General features: G+C 35.6%; 1 protein-coding gene across 2 annotated transcripts; it reads left to right on the top strand.

Annotated features, from left to right (window-relative positions):
- The first annotated feature begins 9,914 nt into the window (after positions 1-9,914).
- On the top strand, positions 9,915-18,376 carry LOC110803469 (chaperone protein ClpB3, mitochondrial). 2 transcript variants are annotated; one of them, XM_022008981.2, is made up of 10 exons: positions 9,915-10,431; positions 12,237-12,455; positions 12,534-12,771; positions 13,387-13,582; positions 14,609-14,663; positions 15,232-15,382; positions 15,651-15,959; positions 16,067-16,332; positions 16,468-17,397; positions 17,896-18,376. In XM_022008981.2, the coding sequence occupies exons 1-10, from the start codon at positions 10,135-10,137 to the stop codon at positions 18,205-18,207; spliced, it is 2,973 nt and encodes a 990-aa protein (XP_021864673.1). In that variant the 5' UTR covers positions 9,915-10,134; the 3' UTR covers positions 18,208-18,376. The 2 variants fall into 2 exon arrangements, with proteins under 2 accessions (XP_021864673.1, XP_056694513.1); XM_056838535.1 differs by lacking the exon at positions 9,915-10,431 and adding an exon at positions 11,123-11,472.
- Positions 18,377-18,710: the final 334 nt, after the last annotated feature.

The following is an 18,710-nucleotide window of genomic DNA, read 5'->3' as shown; positions in this document are numbered from 1 at the left end:
AGATTGGTATATGTTCGTCATGCCTAAAGTCATACGATACATTTTTGGCGATCCTCATATTATATCATACATGATAAATTCTTTTGCAGAATAATTCTCAATTGAATTGTATTCATGTAACTTTAGCTCATTCAATTTCAGTAGATACTGAATCCAGCTAAATTCTTTGACATATAATATAGGTTAAGAATCTCACTTAGATCCTTTGATGTTTTAACTTAGTAAATGCTTATACATAGTTCAAACATTCTTTTACTTAGATTTATTCACATGGGTCGAATATCTCCAATGGAGTATTTCGTGTTTGATTTAGTAAATGCCATTACTTAATCCAAAACAATATTATAAGATCTTTGTAAATAGATCTTAGTACCCAGTATGTACTAAGTTTCGCCTTGGTCCATCATTGATGAATAATCTCAAATCTAAGTATTTAGCATTTGAATGTTATTTAACAATAGAGAGATATGTGTGTGATACACATAGGACCAATTAAGTTTTATGTACTCCCACTAAACTTCTTATATATCTATAAGAATCATGTACATTTTATGAAACTAAAATACTTATTAGCTTCACTAAAATACATTTCTAATTCCCAATTGCTTGCTTAAATATGTACTTAGATTTTATAAACTAGCTTTTCTTTTCAAGCATTTATTTGGATCCACAAATCCTATGACATACCATGTACATAGTTTCTTCCAACATTTGACTGAGGAAGATGTTTTGTCATCCAATTGCCATATGTACCAATATGCAATCATTGCTTGAATTATAGACTTAAGCATTACGATTTTGCATGAGGTTTCAACACAATCCACATCGTGAATTTGCTTGTAACCTTTAGCAACTAATCTAGCTTTGTGTGTGAACACAATTTCATGTTTGATGGTTTTTATCCTTAAAACAAACTTTGCAACCAATAGGTGTGAAACTATTCTTGCAAATCAACAAAATTTCAATTTTGTCATCAAAACATTGAGTATGTTTTATGGCCTCTAACCATTTAAAACATTTGAGTCTATATATGGCCTCTAACCATTTTAGGGAATCTGGGTTTCGTCATAGCTTTCTTACAAGTCACAAACTCATTAATCTACATGATAATAGTTTGACTGCAAGTTGTAGGTTTCTTCACTATCTAATAGAAGAATTGCATAGTTTCAGTGACCTGAACTCCATGTTTCTTCACTATCTAATAGAAGAATCTCATAGTTTCAGTGACTTGAACTCTATGCCTACAAGGGTATAGAACATCAAACAACAGAATATCAATAGCCACTTAAAAGTCCCTTGAATATTCTGTTCTCCTTGAAGCACTTGTAAAGTCTTCTAAGAGATGTATATTCTTTAAAGCCACTTCTAAAGTCCTTAAAGAATACGTGTTCGGATTTTCTAAAGAACTTCGAAAAGCCTCCGGAATGTCCGTTTATGTTTGTTGTTCGCCTCGAAGACTTTTGAGGTCTATTTTCTCCCACTTGTCATTTTGGAAACGAATCTCCAAAAGGACATTATTTCGAGCAAACAAACATTATGTTCTCAAAAATTCGTGGTAGAAATAATACCCTTGTGTCTCATTTGAATAAATCACAATGAAACATATATCTATACTTGGGCCTTAGTTTGTCGAATGACAAACACTAAGCTCCCACTGAGTTTTGCAACTCTCTAGATATATTTTATGAAAAGTTATTCTGAAATTACTTTTCAATAGCTTTGACGAATTTGGTTTAGTTTGGTGGTAGTTGAGCATTTTGTTTTAGAAATTATAGGAAAAGTCCTTATGATTCATCATTAATCGAATCAAGTACTAATTGACTTCGATTATTCCAACTAAGATATGCCATATCTTATGGACCTAGATTGTGAAATTACAACACACAACCATTGATGATCATATTTGGTCTCAAGTAATCATCAACATGATCTAACCTAGATCTTTATGATTTCTTGCCAAGTGGATTTTATACTTCTGAATCTTGGAACTACCCAAACAGATTCAACTTATATCACATTTGAGTCAATAAACCTATATTCACTCAAATCCATGTGAAATAATAAAGTCATAAATATTTCTTTAGCTTTGAACTCTATTGTCTAGGCGTTCTAACAATAGTTCATATCTTTTGTTACTTTCAACAAGTAAGACTAGTCGTCTTAAATTGATCTAGAAATCAATGAACTTTCAAAAGTCCATTAAAATAGAGCTTTTGAATGTTAACTTGTTGATATGGTCTAAGCAACAATGCCAAAGATTAGTGGAACTCAAATCAAGGGTTTGATTTGAACCTAGTAAAGTTTTTATTTTTAAAGAGTTGTTTGTTTTAATCAAGCATATTGACTCAACCCGTAAATGACCATTTCATTCAAATAAACAAACAAACATTGTTTTTGTTCTTCTGAATGTGAGTCTTTCTGTGTTTGAAACAGAAATTTAGGTATGCTGATTATGGAACAAAATATCCATTAAGTTCCAGCCTTTGAAAGGACTTAAAACAAACTAGATGACCCTACAACTAAAGTAGCATTGCCATGCTTCATTTCCCACTTGTAGGCCATTAGTGTAGCCTAGCTTCCATTGTTTGAGTTATTACCGAAGTAAGAACCTCAAGCAGTATATGATACCAAGGAAGTTTGATTGCTAGGTCACTTCTCTTTAAACATAAACTTATAGGTAGAAACGGAATCGTAAATTCCTTTCATTTGTTCCTCGTTTTCCTATTTCTTGTACCCTTTCTTATAGTCTTAAGAATTGAATTCTTTAGTGTTGACTTTTATACTTTATTAGACATGTCCAATGTCACCCCAACAAGGTTCTTACCATTTAATTTATGTTGAATATTAAGTTTCAACTAGATGATCTTACCAGAAGCTTCTAAAGTTCTCTAAGCATCGATCTATTCGAATGTCTAGGGACTAGACTCATTCGAGAATTAAATGGACAAAGATATTAGGTTGTTAACCATTGGTAAAGCTGAGCGTATTAAACTCAATGCTTTATGATCTCAAAACTACAGTGTATTTTGAATTCACAAGCACCAATTGGTTTGCCATTCAACTTTGATGTTCGAAAACAACCATAAAAGTCGCTATAAGAAACGTACATTTTAAATTGCTCATTTTCTCTCATTTCCGTGAATCGTTCTTGGATTCACTACCAATCGAGGAAATTTACTGTTACCTTTCTAAAAGGATTTATTGCAGTGCAAGATATTTAATTATAAACAATAATTAAAACATACATTGAAGCATGCAAAGCTAAACATTTATCATGAATAATAACTTGAAAATGAAAGCAATCATGCAATTTAAACAAGTCATTAGCATTTTATTCGAATTATGTGTTCCGGCAGGTGTGAATAAAAGGATTCCAAGACCCTAAAATCATTGAAGAACTAAGCACAGTTTGTCGACTTAATCCTAAAACATCTTAGGTAAGCAAAAGCCTTTTGCTAATAGTCTAGAAACTATTCTTGGTTGATAGGTACGTTTAAGAACTTATTAGGTAAACCTATCGATTTTGCCACGACATAAAAGGACTCCTTACTTATATCGTTGAGTTTCACCAAAACTAACATGTACTCACAATTATTTGTGTACCTTGCCCCTTTAGGACCAATAAGTAACACCTCGCTGAGCGAAAACTATTACTAGATTGATGTAAAGGATATCCAAGCAAGTGTATATTTTGGCATGGCACCTTATAACTCAATTTTTAAGTTTGGAACTTAAGGCTCTTACTATGTTGGTTAGATTTTAAGTGAACTAAAATCCTTAATCATGCAACATAATCAAGCTTTGATCTCATGCATATTTAAGACATATTTAAAAGCAATAAATAACTTAAAACATGCATAAGATAAATGTGATCTAGTATGGTCCGACTTCATCTTGAAGCTTTAACTTCAAAGTCCGTCTTGAAAATCTCCGTGGGAGGCACCATTTTCTTCAAATAGGATAAGCTATAATTAAAACTAATTACAACTATTTGATGGTACGCAGACCATATTTGAATTGAAAAACAACTTTGGTACTTTAGACCAATTACATTCAAATTAATGGTATGCAGACCATATTTTCTATCCTATTTGGGCCATACTAGTCACTTCATAACCTGCAAAACAGTACATATACAATATATACCATTCACCCATTCATTATCATGAATGGCCCACATAGCTGGTTAGTAAAACACATTATGCATCACATAAACATTTGCAGCAATTAATCAAGGGCACCAATAATCTACAAATTATTCAGTCCTTATTAATTCTAATCAAGTTGTTTTAACCTTAAGGATTTGTAGACCTAATCAAGAGTATATGACTAAAAAGGGCTCCCACTTAAACCAATAAATTCATATGCTTTACTAATTTTAAACAAAAAAATGTATTTCTAGTCTAACCGGAAACATACAAATTTAATTAAAATTTAAAGCTCATATAAATTTATAATTGAATCCATAAATTTAATTTAATTTCAGTCGTATTTAAATTAATTCATGATTTTAATTTTAGTAAAATAATTAGAATAAATAAAATTTATTATAATTACAATATTCAAAATTAAAATCCAAGAAAATAATTTAAATTATTAATTTTAAAATTAATTAAAATTACGTAAACTGAAAATTTCAAAATGATCTAATCGCAACGCAACAATCCCACGCAACGCACGCCCATGGGCCACACGCACACAGCCATCGCTGGCCATGTGCGCGCAGCCCATTCGCTGCGTCGCATCGCTGCTGCTCACTACCGCAAGGCATCAATCGAACACGTGAGCTGGTTCTCGCTGCGCGCGCCAGCGCTCGATGCACGCGAGCCATCGTTCGCTGCGCTCGCTTGCCAGCGCTCGATCCATGCGAGCCATCGCTCGCTGCGCGCCTGCCTTTCCCGCACGCGAGCTTGCGCTCATCGCTCGAGGCAGCAGTATGCGAGCTGGCGCTCGCTGCGCGCGAGCCATCGACGCTGTGCGTAGCGCTCGTGGCACGCGAGCTTGCGCTCGCTGCGCGCGAGGCTCCGCATGCTTGCGCGAGGCAGTGCGCGCTGTGGCGCAGCACGCTTGCTGCCCACACGCGACTGCTCGTGCCTTGCTCTCGCCCCTGCCCACACGCCCATTGCTCACAGCCCACGACACAAGGCATGGCTGCTGCCTTGTGCTCGTGCACCATGCCCTTGCTCGCTGCATTCGTACCGCATGGGCGACGAGCTCCATTGCTTGTCGTCGCATGCCCGCACTATACAACACCCCTTAAGGGTAACACGTAGCGTCCATTGCTTTGTGCGTGCAAGTTATATGAGCGAGTCGCATAAAAATTAAAAATTTATATTCAAAATTAATGACAAATTAATAAATAATATTAATTTCATAATTTTAGGGCGAAAAATCGAAAATTTATTATTTAATTGATTTCCGATTAACATGGATTCAAGTCTAGGTCATAAAAATTTAAAATTTAACATAAATATACAATTTTTATGGTGGTTTTTAATCATAGGTATCTAATTAAATTATAACTAATTATGAAAATCAAATTAATTCTAAATTATTCCAATTTTCAACAAATTAATCATAATTACAAATTAGATTGCATAATTAACAAGGCTAGGCATTCAAACTTGTTAAACATATACAGTAGGTCAATCAAAAATTCAAGATTTATCAACAAGAATCGCAAATATTTAATTTTAACATCTTAAATTTACGAAATTTTGCATTCGAAAAACTAAAACCTCCGAAAAGTCATAGTTAGGCTTCGAATTTGAGAATTCTGGGTTCGGCCGAAAATTACTATTTTTGTCAAAATTTTAGAATGCCTTTTACATGCGGAATTGACACAAAAATCACTCGATTTAAATGAGTAACGAAGAAACTGCCGAAAAACTGCGTACGTATAATTAAATAAATGCAATTTGCAATTAATTAACAATTACGAAAATTAATCACCCCTTTTAATTCTTGCAAATTTGTAATATTTAACCATGTTCATGCAATTTAGATTATGAAAATAATAAGAGGCTCGTGATACCACTGTTAGGTTATGATTCATATGACAAAACATAAATCATGCGAAAAAACCATAAAGCCAGGAAATCATATTATTTACACATAATCATTTAGCATAGTTTAGATGCATACACTTTGTTGCGTGCCCTCCCTAGCTGCGCCCAAACCGAACAAGAACAAGTCTTTAGGACTCCAAGTGTCGTCCCTCCGTAGATAGTCCACAGCACGTCCGGATCCGCCTTAAGCTTGACCAACTAGGATCGCCCTTAAGGTACTTAGAATTTTCGGATATTGTAGGCAATTATATGACTGAATTTTTGCTCTCAAAAATCACTTTGAATACTTGAATACTCGATGTAAATTATGAGCCCTTAACTCATATTTATAGACCATGGAATAAATAATCGAATCCTACTAGGATACGAATTAATTAAATTAGAATCCTAGTAGAATTCTTATTTAATTAATTTATCTTTTAGGATTAGGAATTTTAATCATTTAAACAAATCCTGTACTCTTTAGGTTTCGTATGTGAACACAAACTCTACACGAGCATGACCCGCAAGCGTGCAGGCCATGCCCGCGCACAGCCTACACGGCCGCTCGGCCCACGCGAGCTACAAGCCCACGCGAGCTGCAGCAATGCTCGCAGCTGCGCGCGCTTCGCGCGCTGCCACGGCCTGCTGGGCCTGGCCTTGCGCTGGGCCTGGCGTGGCCTTGGCTGTTCGTGTGGCGCGCTTGGCTTGCTGGGCGATGGCCTGGCTTTGTGCTGGGCCCTCGTCCGGCAGGCCTAGTCCGATGCTTATTCGTACGATACGCTTCCGATTAAATTCCCGATTCCGGAATTCATTTCCGATACGAACAATATTTAATATTTCCGATTCCGGAATTAATTTCCGTTTCGAACAAATATTTAATATTTCCGTTTACGGAATTATTTTCCGATTCCGATAATATTTCCGATTCTGACAATATTTCCGTTTCCGGCAATATTTCCGATTCCGGCAATATTTCCATTTCCGATAATATTTTCCGATACGTACCATGTTTCCGTTTCCGGCAACATCTACGACTTGGATAATATTTATATTTCCGATACGATCCATATTTCCGTTTCCGGCAATATCATCGTTTCCGGAGTATTCATTTCTTGCCTGTGACGATCTCAGCTCCCACTGAAACCAAGATCCGTCGATTCCGAATATCCATAGATGGAGTATTTAATGCCACTAAATACTTGATCCGTTTACGTACTATTTGTGTGACCCTACGGGTTCAGTCAAGAGTAAGATGTGGATTAATATCATTAATTCCACTTGAACTGAAGCGGCCTCTAGCTAGGCATTCAGCTCACTTGATCTCACTGAATTATTAACTTGTTAATTAATACTGAACCGCACTTATTAGACTTAACATAGAATGTATACTTGGACCAAGGGCATTATTTCCTTCAATAATATATATAGGATAAGATTATTATTTCCTGACGCGCGACACTCTCATCTACATTCATCTTTGCAACATTTTCTCATTTCTAAGAAATTTTAGATTCCAACTAGACAAGTTTGTCAAAAACAATGATAAATTTATAGAGGATTTGTACACCTAATATGAGAATTCTAAACACCATTCTCCTATAGAAAAGAGTTAGTAAGTTACAAAAAAATGTACTTCAATTCGTAGGTTAAACATGTTACTCCCTCCGTTTCTTTTTGTTCTTTACGTTTTCTTTTTTGTGTGTCTCAAAATGTTCTTTACATTCACTTTTATATTAACATATAAATGTTTTTAATATATTTAATCTCTCACACTTTTATATTGGAAAATTAAAAATTTCTCATTTTTCCAATATCAGATTATTGATAAGAGTGAAAACATTATAAAAAAACGTAATTTTCCTTGTGTTAAAAAAAAAATAGAGGAATCTCAATGCACATTAATCAATATCTAGTATTTAAAAAAGAAATATTCAACTCCATTTTCAAGATACGTAAGCAATATTAGGGGTTTGGGCCTTTTTCCGTGTTCTTCATGAAGAAGAATGTCTCATCTTCATATTGGGGATTTACTGCACGTGTATTGATAGAGCTCATATAAGTGATGCTATTGATAGAGCTCAAATAAGTGATGATATGATCTGTGTTATTCCATCCATTTCTAAATAAGTGTCACTTATGGAGAGTGGTGCGGTAATTAATAAAAATGAGAAGTATGTAACATGTAATGATTGAAATGTTTTTTTTGGGAAAGGAAAAAATAGGTAATTGTTTATTGATAAAGTACAAATAAAGGTGGATGTGGTGATTGAAAAGTGGAAAAAGTGTAAAATATGTAAGAAAAAGTAATCATGTTTTATGGGAAAGTGGAAAAGTTGTATGTTCAAAAATGGAAGGGAACACTATTTATATAAAAGTGACACATATTTAATAACGGATGGAGTAGTACGAAATGGTTAATCCTTGACTTATACATGTATAATTGTTTTCAATGGTTTGTTCCAGGCTTGCAGCCGTTCATCTACAGAAAGGAAAAGAAGCAATAATTAGTTTACACATCCGGGTGCTAAGTAAGCATTGTACACTTTGTGAAAAACGACGTACTTAAGTACTCCCTCCGTTTCTTTTTGTTGTATCCGTTTCCATTTTAAGCGTTTCATATTGTTGTATCCATTTAGAATCTATTCTATTTTTGGACATACATTTTATCCTAAAATACCCTTATATTTCTATCTAATTACCAAAATACCTAAAGATTCTACCCATATTCCCACCTAATTTTCCCCACCCATAATATTTAATTCTTTTCCCTTCCCCATATACCCACTCTCTCACCTCCTTTATCACCCATCATTATCACTCCTCTCTCTTACCTTATTTCTTTATTAATTTCTCACTCATTTATTTATTATATTCTCTTACACCCAATCATTACACTTATACCCATACAAACCAATATTCCAATTTTCTTAAAAACCACACTAGATTCCAAATGTATACATCAAAAAGAAATGGAGGGAGTATTACTCATCAATTAATAATAATAATAAAAAAATTGTAGATGTTCCTCGTACTTAGTGTGGAAGTTGGAATGCAATTTTTTTTTTTTTTTGTTAAAATATTTTGGCAGAAGTTATATAAAAAAAAGATAAACACGGTTATTAGTATTAAATTATCTACCCTAAATTATATGATTGATTTTTTGACTAATACCAAAGAACATATAGAGGTATACCATAGAACATGTAGAGAAATACTGTATTAATTATCCACTTAGATTTGAGGGAACAATAATTATCCACTATAATTTGTAAAAATTAATTAGATAATTTTATCTAAGCACCGAATCAACCAAATTATTAAAAAAAGATTCCCTTTCTAATTTCATGCTAATTTCATGCTGACTACTCCCTCTGACCCGGAATACTCGACCCGGTTTGACCGACACAGAGTTTAAGGGACTTGAATTGACTTATTTAATTTAATAGGTACTAGTTGATAATGGGATATTACTTTAATGTAGTTAGTGGGAGGTGGGTTAAGAGGTGGGGTTGGGGGAGAGTAGGGGTTGAATTTTTAATTATTTTTTGTATGGAGTAGGGGGTAGGTGGGTTAATAGGGGTGGTGTGAGAAATAATATAATATTGTTAGAATATTTCCATTTTTAGAAACAGATCAAGTATTAAGGGACGACCCGATAAGAAAAACAAGTCAAATATTCCGAGACGAAGGGAGTAATAACCAACCGTATTTGCCAAAGTACACCACATATCTAAATAATTTTTGTTATTTTTTAATTAATTAATATAAACAACGCTTAAAACTACATCGTTTAAACGGGGTACAAGTATAATCCATTTTGCGGAGGGAGTAGTATAGATTGCGATTTACTTGTTCCCCCTTAATGTCTTTGATAAATTCGGAATTTGTGGATAAAACTAGAAACTTCCAACAACTCACTCCGTAGTTCATCAACATCATTCATCAACCTTGTGCTCATCTCTCTCTACAACGTTCGACTGCATTCCTTTGGTTTTCCCCTTCTCCAAGATTCATTAATCTTCGAAACTCAACTCTGATCTTCCTCCAATTTCTCACATTCTTTCTCCTCCTTTCTGTGTCTCCAATGGCTGCCAGAGCCATCACCTCCACCTCCAGCAAACGGCTGATTACAAGGTCAGCTTACGCCGCTCTAACTGCTACCAGAACCGCCCCTTCTCCCTACGCTCTTTCCCATTCTCTCTCTTCTTCCAACTCTTTTTCTGCCCCCACAACAACTGTTCCCAGCAATTCAGGCGGTTTCGCAAATGGGGTTTTAGAGAGAGAATTTTTAAGGAAGTCCATCAATGGCGTCGCCTGCAATTCCTTTCTGGATCGTCGCTTTTACTCTGCTTCCGCTGCTCCTTCTTCAAGCTCTGGCCAGGTTGTTTTTCTGTTGTCCAATTTCCCTTTTATTTGATTCTCCCTTGAATTTATTGGCTGTACTTTTTTTGTGTGATTTTTGTTCATTTACCGCCAATTTGCGCCAATTTGCTACAATTCGCTACGCCTGATGATAATACAATGATGGTTTGGTTCGCCTTCTGTTTAATTTTTGATCAAACTAGAAAATTTGAATTTTCCAATGTAATTTTTCAGGTTAACCTTCAAATTTTGGCCATTGTTCTTAGTTCATTGTTAAGGTTGTGTTACTTTCACCGGGTAAAAAAGTGTAGGTTGAATAAGTTCAGGTAAGGGCTCATAAGTTCAATTCAGTGATTCACAACTTAAATTAAGTTAAAAAAGGACTATTTAATTCATTTTAGGTTTAATAAGCTCAGTTTCAGGGGGCCTTTTGGTGAAAAGAATACACTCTAGCTTTATACTGTATGACTTAAGGAGTACAAGTAAATGTTAAGATTAAGAAGTCAAACTTAAGTGTTTCTGTTGACTTTAGCTAGTTGGCCCCAAATAACAGTTTGTTATTCTGTTATAAGTCTATAACAAACTTGCCACATCAGCTTTTTCTTTTAGCCTGTTCTGTTGTATTATGTTGAAGCTGTATTGTTGTATAAATAATCTGGAATGCAGATTCTGATATTCATTCAAGAAATAATACAAACCTCCTCTCTTTTTCTCTCTCTCTGTTAAGCAGTCTAATTCTTCTTCCATCTTCTTTCTCAATTCTGTTTGAACTATCCTTGAACACCATTATTGGTTGTTCTATTTGCCATTTTTAGGAAGTTCGACTGAGGCAAATAGAGGTGGTTAGCAATTGTTTTTGGCGATTTGGTACAATGTATGAAGTGTGATGCTCATAGTGATGAACTGATGGCAGTGTTGCAACTCATTAATGTGTTTATTGCGTACTAATGTTAAGTTTATAGTAGTAAATTTCTGTGGAGCTTGAAAAAAGATCAAGGTGATTCCCTTCAGAAGCTTTATTAGGACTGGATGGACAAGCTGGTTGTTCTCTTGATCTGAGGTGAGTAGGAGGGTATTTAAAAATAAATAGTAGAATTTCAGTGAGCTGATCACCCTTAAATGGTGGGTGTAGGCAATTGACAAACATATAAACACCTCAAAGTACTTTTAGGGGGTCTAAGAGGACAGTTGAACTGTATATTGCAATATTTGTATACTTCACTAAAGATGGTTTTCTATGAATGATTCTTATGATCATCTCACATGTGTATTTCAGGGAGCATCAGCCCTAGGATCTAGTGATAAATTTTTTTGGTCTTGTTTTTCTTGCCATTCTTTATCCACTCTTTTAAGTGGCTATGGATAAATCTTCTGGGTTTAAAGACTTTTAAGGTACTAGCTTATTAATGTTGTAACCCTTGGAGGGGAGAATCAACCCTAGGCCCTAGTCATAATTTTAGTTCAACATTGGAGATTAGGAGGTATGCATTGCAAGAATGGGTGTAGCATAAGTGCTCATCTTGAAGACATTGTCTTCTGATTGCTTGTCCTCACTTTGATTTTGGTCCCTTGCCTTTGTTGATCAGTTTGATTCAGTATTCATTTTTTCCAATGCTGTACATTGAACCATGTACTAGTTGTTTGGACTTTAGATCTCTGCTATTCCCTTTCCTCCCTTTTCCTAACTCTCCCCTCGTGAAATTCTGCTTAATAATTAGTCACATCTTTTTACTCGTAGTTTGTATGTTTGCTTCACCCTCGTTATAAATACTATGACTAATTATTTTTATCATCTTGTTGCATCCTGATGTTTACCCTTTTCAGATTAATCAACCAGAGTATACTGAGATGGCATGGGAGGGGGTTGTTGGGGCTGTTGAAGCTGCGCGATTGAGCAAACAACAAATTGTCGAGACTGAACATCTAATAAAAGCCCTTCTAGAACAAAAGGATGGTTTAGCTCGTAGAATTTTTACAAAAGCTGGGCTTGACAATTCATCAGTGTTGCAAGCTATAGACGACTTCATATCCAAACAGCCCAAGGCATGTTTTCATGTACTTGATGAGTTGATGTCATATATAAAATGAACTGTTTATGGGTAGTAACTTCTGATACTGCAGGTTGGAGGTGACACTAGTGGACCTATTCTTGGCACACATCTTGGTTCCCTCTTGGACAGAGCTCGAAAACATAAGAAAGAAATGGGTGATGATTTTGTGTCAGTAGAGCATTTGGTCTTGGCATTTCATTCAGACCCAAGGTTTGGGAAGCAGTTGTTTCAAAATTTCAACCTTGACGAGAAGGAATTGAAGGCTTCCATTCAAGCTGTTCGTGGAAGTCAAAAAGTAACAGATCAAAGTAAGGTTTTTTTCTCTTTTGAAATTATAGTATGTATAAGGTACATGTTTCCTGTGATTGTTTAATGGAGAATATTAAGTTGGGATAGTTTTCATCTAACCGGGAGTTGAGATATTCCTACAATGTGGATTCTTCTCTGACACTTTGTTGATAGAATACTTGACAGTGATCTAAGTTTGTATCTTGATACAATGAGCATTTTTACGTTGTAAGTGATGGATACGGCTCCTAAATATGTCAATATTCCTTTTTACGTAGTAATCATGCTTCATAATTGCTGCTACAACAAGTGAATTTGTGATTAGAGTCCATGTGGGGTTGGAAAACTTCTCCCTCATCTCTCTTTTGAGAAGTAAAATGTGTACAGTTATCCTGTGCTCTTCCCTTGCTTCTTTGAACATAGTGTTAAATTATTCACGTGGTACCTCAATTTTGTTCACGGAGGCATGATCTCATAAAAAATGAGAGGTACTTCTTTTTTCATTTTACTGACTTCGCTTTCTAGGATTTTACATTTTCCTCTCTGCTCGAAAAATCTGTAGCACTTCTTTATTTTCTATATATATGGTGCATGCTTAAGGTTATGCCATATTGATTCTCATTCTCTGGATGTAGATCCAGAAGGGAAATATGAAGCACTTGAGAAGTATGGAAGTGATCTTACTGAATCAGCAAGGCGAGGTAAACTTGATCCTGTTATTGGAAGAGATGATGAAATCCGCCGGTGCATCCAAATTTTATCTAGAAGAACCAAAAACAATCCTGTTATCATTGGTGAGCCTGGAGTTGGTAAAACAGCAATAGCAGAAGGGTAAGCTTAGGCTCTAATTTCCGATAAGTTCAGATAAGATAAGTTCAAACAAAAAATCAGTTTCTTTTCATACATTCTCAAACACATTTGTTTTAGAAAAAAAATAGTTTTTTTCAGATAAAATAAGTTCAGATAATACAAGTTCAGAAGAAAAGTCTTGAATTACTATGATTAAACTAATATTCAAATAACGCTTCTGAAACCATGACTGTTAAGGCAATATGACCATCATGGTAATTTCTCTTTATTGTCTCCAATAAGATTTAGTGGCAAGGAATTGAATACCAGCTCATTTGCAATGAAAAAGGAGTTGGAGATGATTCAAAGTAACATTGCTCAAAATTAGTCAATGTTGAAATTCAAGAAACGAGTAATATATCTGATACCCTTTCTTTTACTAAATGAGAATTGCAATTAGCATAATTATGATGCACCCAACTTTAACATACAAAGCAACCTTACAAAAACCCATGAATGTCAAGACTAGCTATTTATAATTTTAGGAGAAAGATAAATAACAATTAATAATAGAATCCTTGTAAAAACAGTTGGGTAACCTGAATATTATGCGTACAGAGAACACATGTTTGCTGATTCAAAATAGGACCATGGATGATACTGTATAATATAATTCGAGTAACTTTGGCATCATCTGCACTTAGGACGTCATCAAGCAACAATATATCCGATGAATGATAGATAGCCCTGCCAAATTTGGGAATTTTTATGAGGGAAATGAGATATGGGAATGCCCAACTTGACATAATATATTTCAGACAAAATAAGTCTAGTAGAACGGAGCCTTTAGCCTATTTAATATTTATGCTTCCCCCCCCCCTTACTTTTCATTCAAGGTCTTCTACTGTTTGGATCCTCGTTGTAATATGGTTTGTTTAGATTCTCTTGTTACATTTTATATCCGTTGTAGTGTCTTCGCTTTATTATATTTTGGCATGCTTTGTAGATTCAATTGTTCTTTTCCCCCATTATGTTGGAGCCATAGTCACGTCACGCTTTCCTTTGCAGATTAGCACAGCGTATAATACGTGGTGATGTCCCTGAACCATTGATGAATCGGAAGGTGTGTCTCCCACTGAAGTGATAGTAGTTTAAGCCTTTTGTGGGTTGATACTATGAATCAATATCAGGGGCTTTTTTTTTCTTTTTTTTTTCCGGAAATTCAAAAACCAGAAATTCTGATGGCCTAGAATCGATTTGCTATGAATTAACATAGCTTAAACAACTAATATGGCAGAAATTAAACAAGAAGAAGATGATTTGATTAATAAACCGAAATGTAACAATATTCAAGCTCTCGAGAGGCTTGATTCTCTCCCAAATGGACTCTTAAAAGCTCAATACATAACTTATCAATAGTCAATACGCCTCTCTCTTTCTCTAGTGTTCTATATATATAACACTTATACTCGGTAAAATCCCCTCTCCCTAATATTGATTCATAGCAGTTGATGCTCGATTTCTAGTTGGTCTTGCTTTAATGATAGAGTACCACCATATAACGTTTTGGCTTGTGTAAAGCAAAGCAGTGATTTGCTTGTGTTACTGCTTTATTCTAAATTTGTTACTTAAGAATATTGGGTGTCCTCGATTCTCTAATGGTTTTTTGTGGATTGTTTCCTTTTTTATAGTTGATTTCGCTGGACATGGGTTCCCTGCTTGCGGGGGCTAAATTTCGTGGTGATTTTGAGGAAAGGCTGAAAGCTGTACTGAAGGAAGTTAGTGCTTCAAATGGGCAAATAATTCTGTTCATAGACGAAATCCATACGGTAGTGGGAGCAGGTCTGCTTCTTGCTTGGTGACATATGTTTTTAGGCTTAGTTTTTGTTACTATTTTTCCTCTTTGACATCCCATACAATGCATCAATCAGATTTCAGTTTCGCCTATGGATTCAGGATAATTTTAAGGTTTCCATGAGGATGCCCTCTGCTTAGACTGTAGTTTAAAGTATATAATGCAACAAAGTTGTTGGGTGTAATTGATAATTATTGGTTGGAAGTGATGAAATCAAAATTCACAAGCTCTTCATTTTTTATTAATTTACTGCAGGGGCGACTGGTGGTGCTATGGATGCTAGTAACTTACTAAAGCCAATGCTTGGCCGGGGAGAACTTCGGTGTATTGGTGCAACAACTTTGAATGAATATAGAAAGTACATTGAAAAGGACCCCGCGCTTGAACGGAGATTTCAGCAAGTGTTTTGTGGCCAACCATCTGTAGAGGACACGGTTTCCATTCTTCGTGGGTTGCGAGAAAGGTATGAATTGCATCATGGTGTTAAAATATCTGACGGCGCTTTGGTTGCGGCTGCTATACTATCAGATCGTTACATCACTGAAAGGTTTTTACCTGATAAAGGTTTGTCTTAGCGTTGTTTATCCCTGCTCACCATTTTCTGATGTAATCTTTACAAAATTCTGCCTTCTTTTATTTATCTCATTAGAAGTCTTGCTTGTTCTATCCAGCTATTGATCTTGTTGATGAAGCTGCTGCAAAATTGAAAATGGAGATCACTTCTAAACCTACAGAGTTGGATGAGATAGATAGAGCAGTGCTAAAACTAGAGATGGAGAAACTATCCTTGAAAAATGACACAGATAGAGCTTCTAAAGAGAGACTTAACAAGTTGGAAAGTGATCTCACCTCTTTGAAAGAGAAACAAAAGGAGCTAAGCCAGCAATGGGAAAGTGAGAAGGTTCTTATGAATCGAATTCGGTCAATCAAAGAAGAGGTATTTCTTCTCTATTTGTAATTTAGGATTTAACACTTTAACAGTTAAGAAGTTCCTACATTTGTCTTTTCCGTTATTAAATACTGATGCGATTATAATTAATATTATTCTTTTATTACGAAAACTCCCCTTCAGATCGACAGAGTCAATCTGGAGATGGAAGCTGCTGAACGTGAGTATGACCTCAGTCGTGCTGCTGAGCTGAAATACGGAACTTTGATGTCTCTTCAACGGCAGTTGCAAGAGGCTGAAAAGAACCTGGCAGAATATCGGGAGTCGGGTAAATCCTTACTTCGAGAAGAAGTAACTGATATAGATATTACTGAAATTGTTAGCAAGTGGACAGGCATACCCTTGTCAAACCTTCAACAATCCGAGAGAGAGAAGCTTGTGTATTTGGAAGAGGTTCTTCACAAAAGAGTTATTGGACAGGACATGGCTGTCAAGTCTGTGGCTGATGCAATTCGTCGTTCAAGGGCTGGGTTGTCTGACCCGAATAGACCAATAGCAAGCTTTATGTTTATGGGTCCTACTGGTGTAGGGAAGACTGAGCTTGCAAAAGCTTTGGCTGGTTACCTCTTTAACACAGAAAATGCTCTTGTACGCATAGATATGAGTGAGTACATGGAAAAACATGCAGTTTCAAGGCTGGTTGGTGCACCCCCTGGTTATGTAGGATACGAGGAAGGTGGTCAGCTAACTGAAGTGGTGCGACAAAGACCTTATTCTGTTGTCCTGTTTGATGAAATCGAGAAAGCTCATCATGATGTCTTCAACATCTTATTGCAACTATTGGATGATGGACGTATAACTGACGCTCAGGGAAGAACTGTCAGTTTTACTAACTGTGTGGTAATTATGACATCTAACATTGGGTCCCACTATATCCTGGAAACTCTGAAAAATACACAAGATAGCAAGGATGCAGTTTACGAATTGATGAAAAGGCAGGTTGTAGAGTTGGCTAGACAGACATTCCGTCCAGAGTTCATGAATAGGATCGACGAATACATCGTTTTTCAGCCTCTTGATTCCAGAGAAATCAGCAGAATTCTTGAGTTACAGGTAAAGACAACAATCTTAGAGAAATTATTGTTTATCATCTGCATAGTCGGTTTGTTCGTGCAATATTGATGCTTATTAGTAGTTAGTACCTTTTTGTTTTGTTTGATTTTTTAAGGAAAAGAAAAGCTCGGCTCAGATCTTTTTTACGGCAGTGTCAGTCCTGGTCCTGTACTCTTGACTGATGAATATTGCGTCTGAGTCGCAGTTCATTACATTGGGTAAAAACTAAAAACTAACTTTAATATGATTAGTAAGTCTGTGTGGAAAACAAGACCATATGAGTATAAACAAGAATAGGAATGGAGGTATCAAGCCACTTTTTGTTTCTGGTCTTGCATACAACTGTCCTTTAAATGTGATTGAGCTACTAATTGATATGAAATTTGTATTTACAGTATATTTTTGTTCATAACGTCCCTTAATATGCTTAGTTAGGAGTGAGATAATCTTGAAGATTTTCTTTAATCTAACAAATTGAAAATTCATCTTTGTTTGCAGCTGAATCGGGTGAAAGACAGGTTGAAACAGAAGAAGATTGATCTTCACTACACAAAAGAAGCTGCGGAATTACTAGGAACTTTGGGTTATGACCCGAACTATGGAGCCCGACCTGTAAAGCGAGTGATACAACAGATGGTTGAGAACGAAATAGCGATGGGAGTTCTAAGGGGAGACTATAAAGAAGACGACTCTATCGTTGTTGATGTGGATACACTGTCGTCAGCCAAAGACCTGCCATCTCAGAATAAGCTGGTCATCAGAAAAGTGGAAAGCAGTCCCTTGGAAAATGTTTTGGTAGCCAATGACTAATGTTTCCAGAAATATTACCTAAAAAAATGTAAATGAATAGATACAGTAGATGTTAATGGGTTTTACCTACTTTAGAGATCTCTTGTGGACAGTTTTGAGGTTAGTTACTGTGAATTAGATTTCTGCACTACATTAAATGATGAGATATGATAGCATTTGATTTTTGTTAGCTTTCATGTTCAATGCAATTGTTCCTGATTTTTGCAGTGGCTAACTGTTCCCACCTACTTGGCTAGATTTTTTTTGGAGCCTGTGTTGAATATGTGGTCCTTGCCAGATGTGAGGTTGGTCAGTGTTATTTATGCTCATGGGTCGGATCTTCGTTTTATTTGTGGTGATGAAAGAGGTTGGTAAGTGGGGTTGAATGGGTAACATGACTAACATCGACAATCGGTATGTTAATATGTTGTGTAATTTGTAATTTGGTAATATAGGTTATGCTTATGCATATATGGAGTAGAAACTATTAACTAAAAAGTAATAAATGTCGATAATGGAATGGT

Source organism: Spinacia oleracea, chromosome 1 (assembly GCF_020520425.1).
Source record: "Spinacia oleracea cultivar Varoflay chromosome 1, BTI_SOV_V1, whole genome shotgun sequence".
NCBI classification, from domain to species: Eukaryota; Viridiplantae; Streptophyta; class Magnoliopsida; order Caryophyllales; family Amaranthaceae; genus Spinacia; species Spinacia oleracea.
This window is presented reverse-complemented; position numbering and strand designations above follow the sequence as displayed.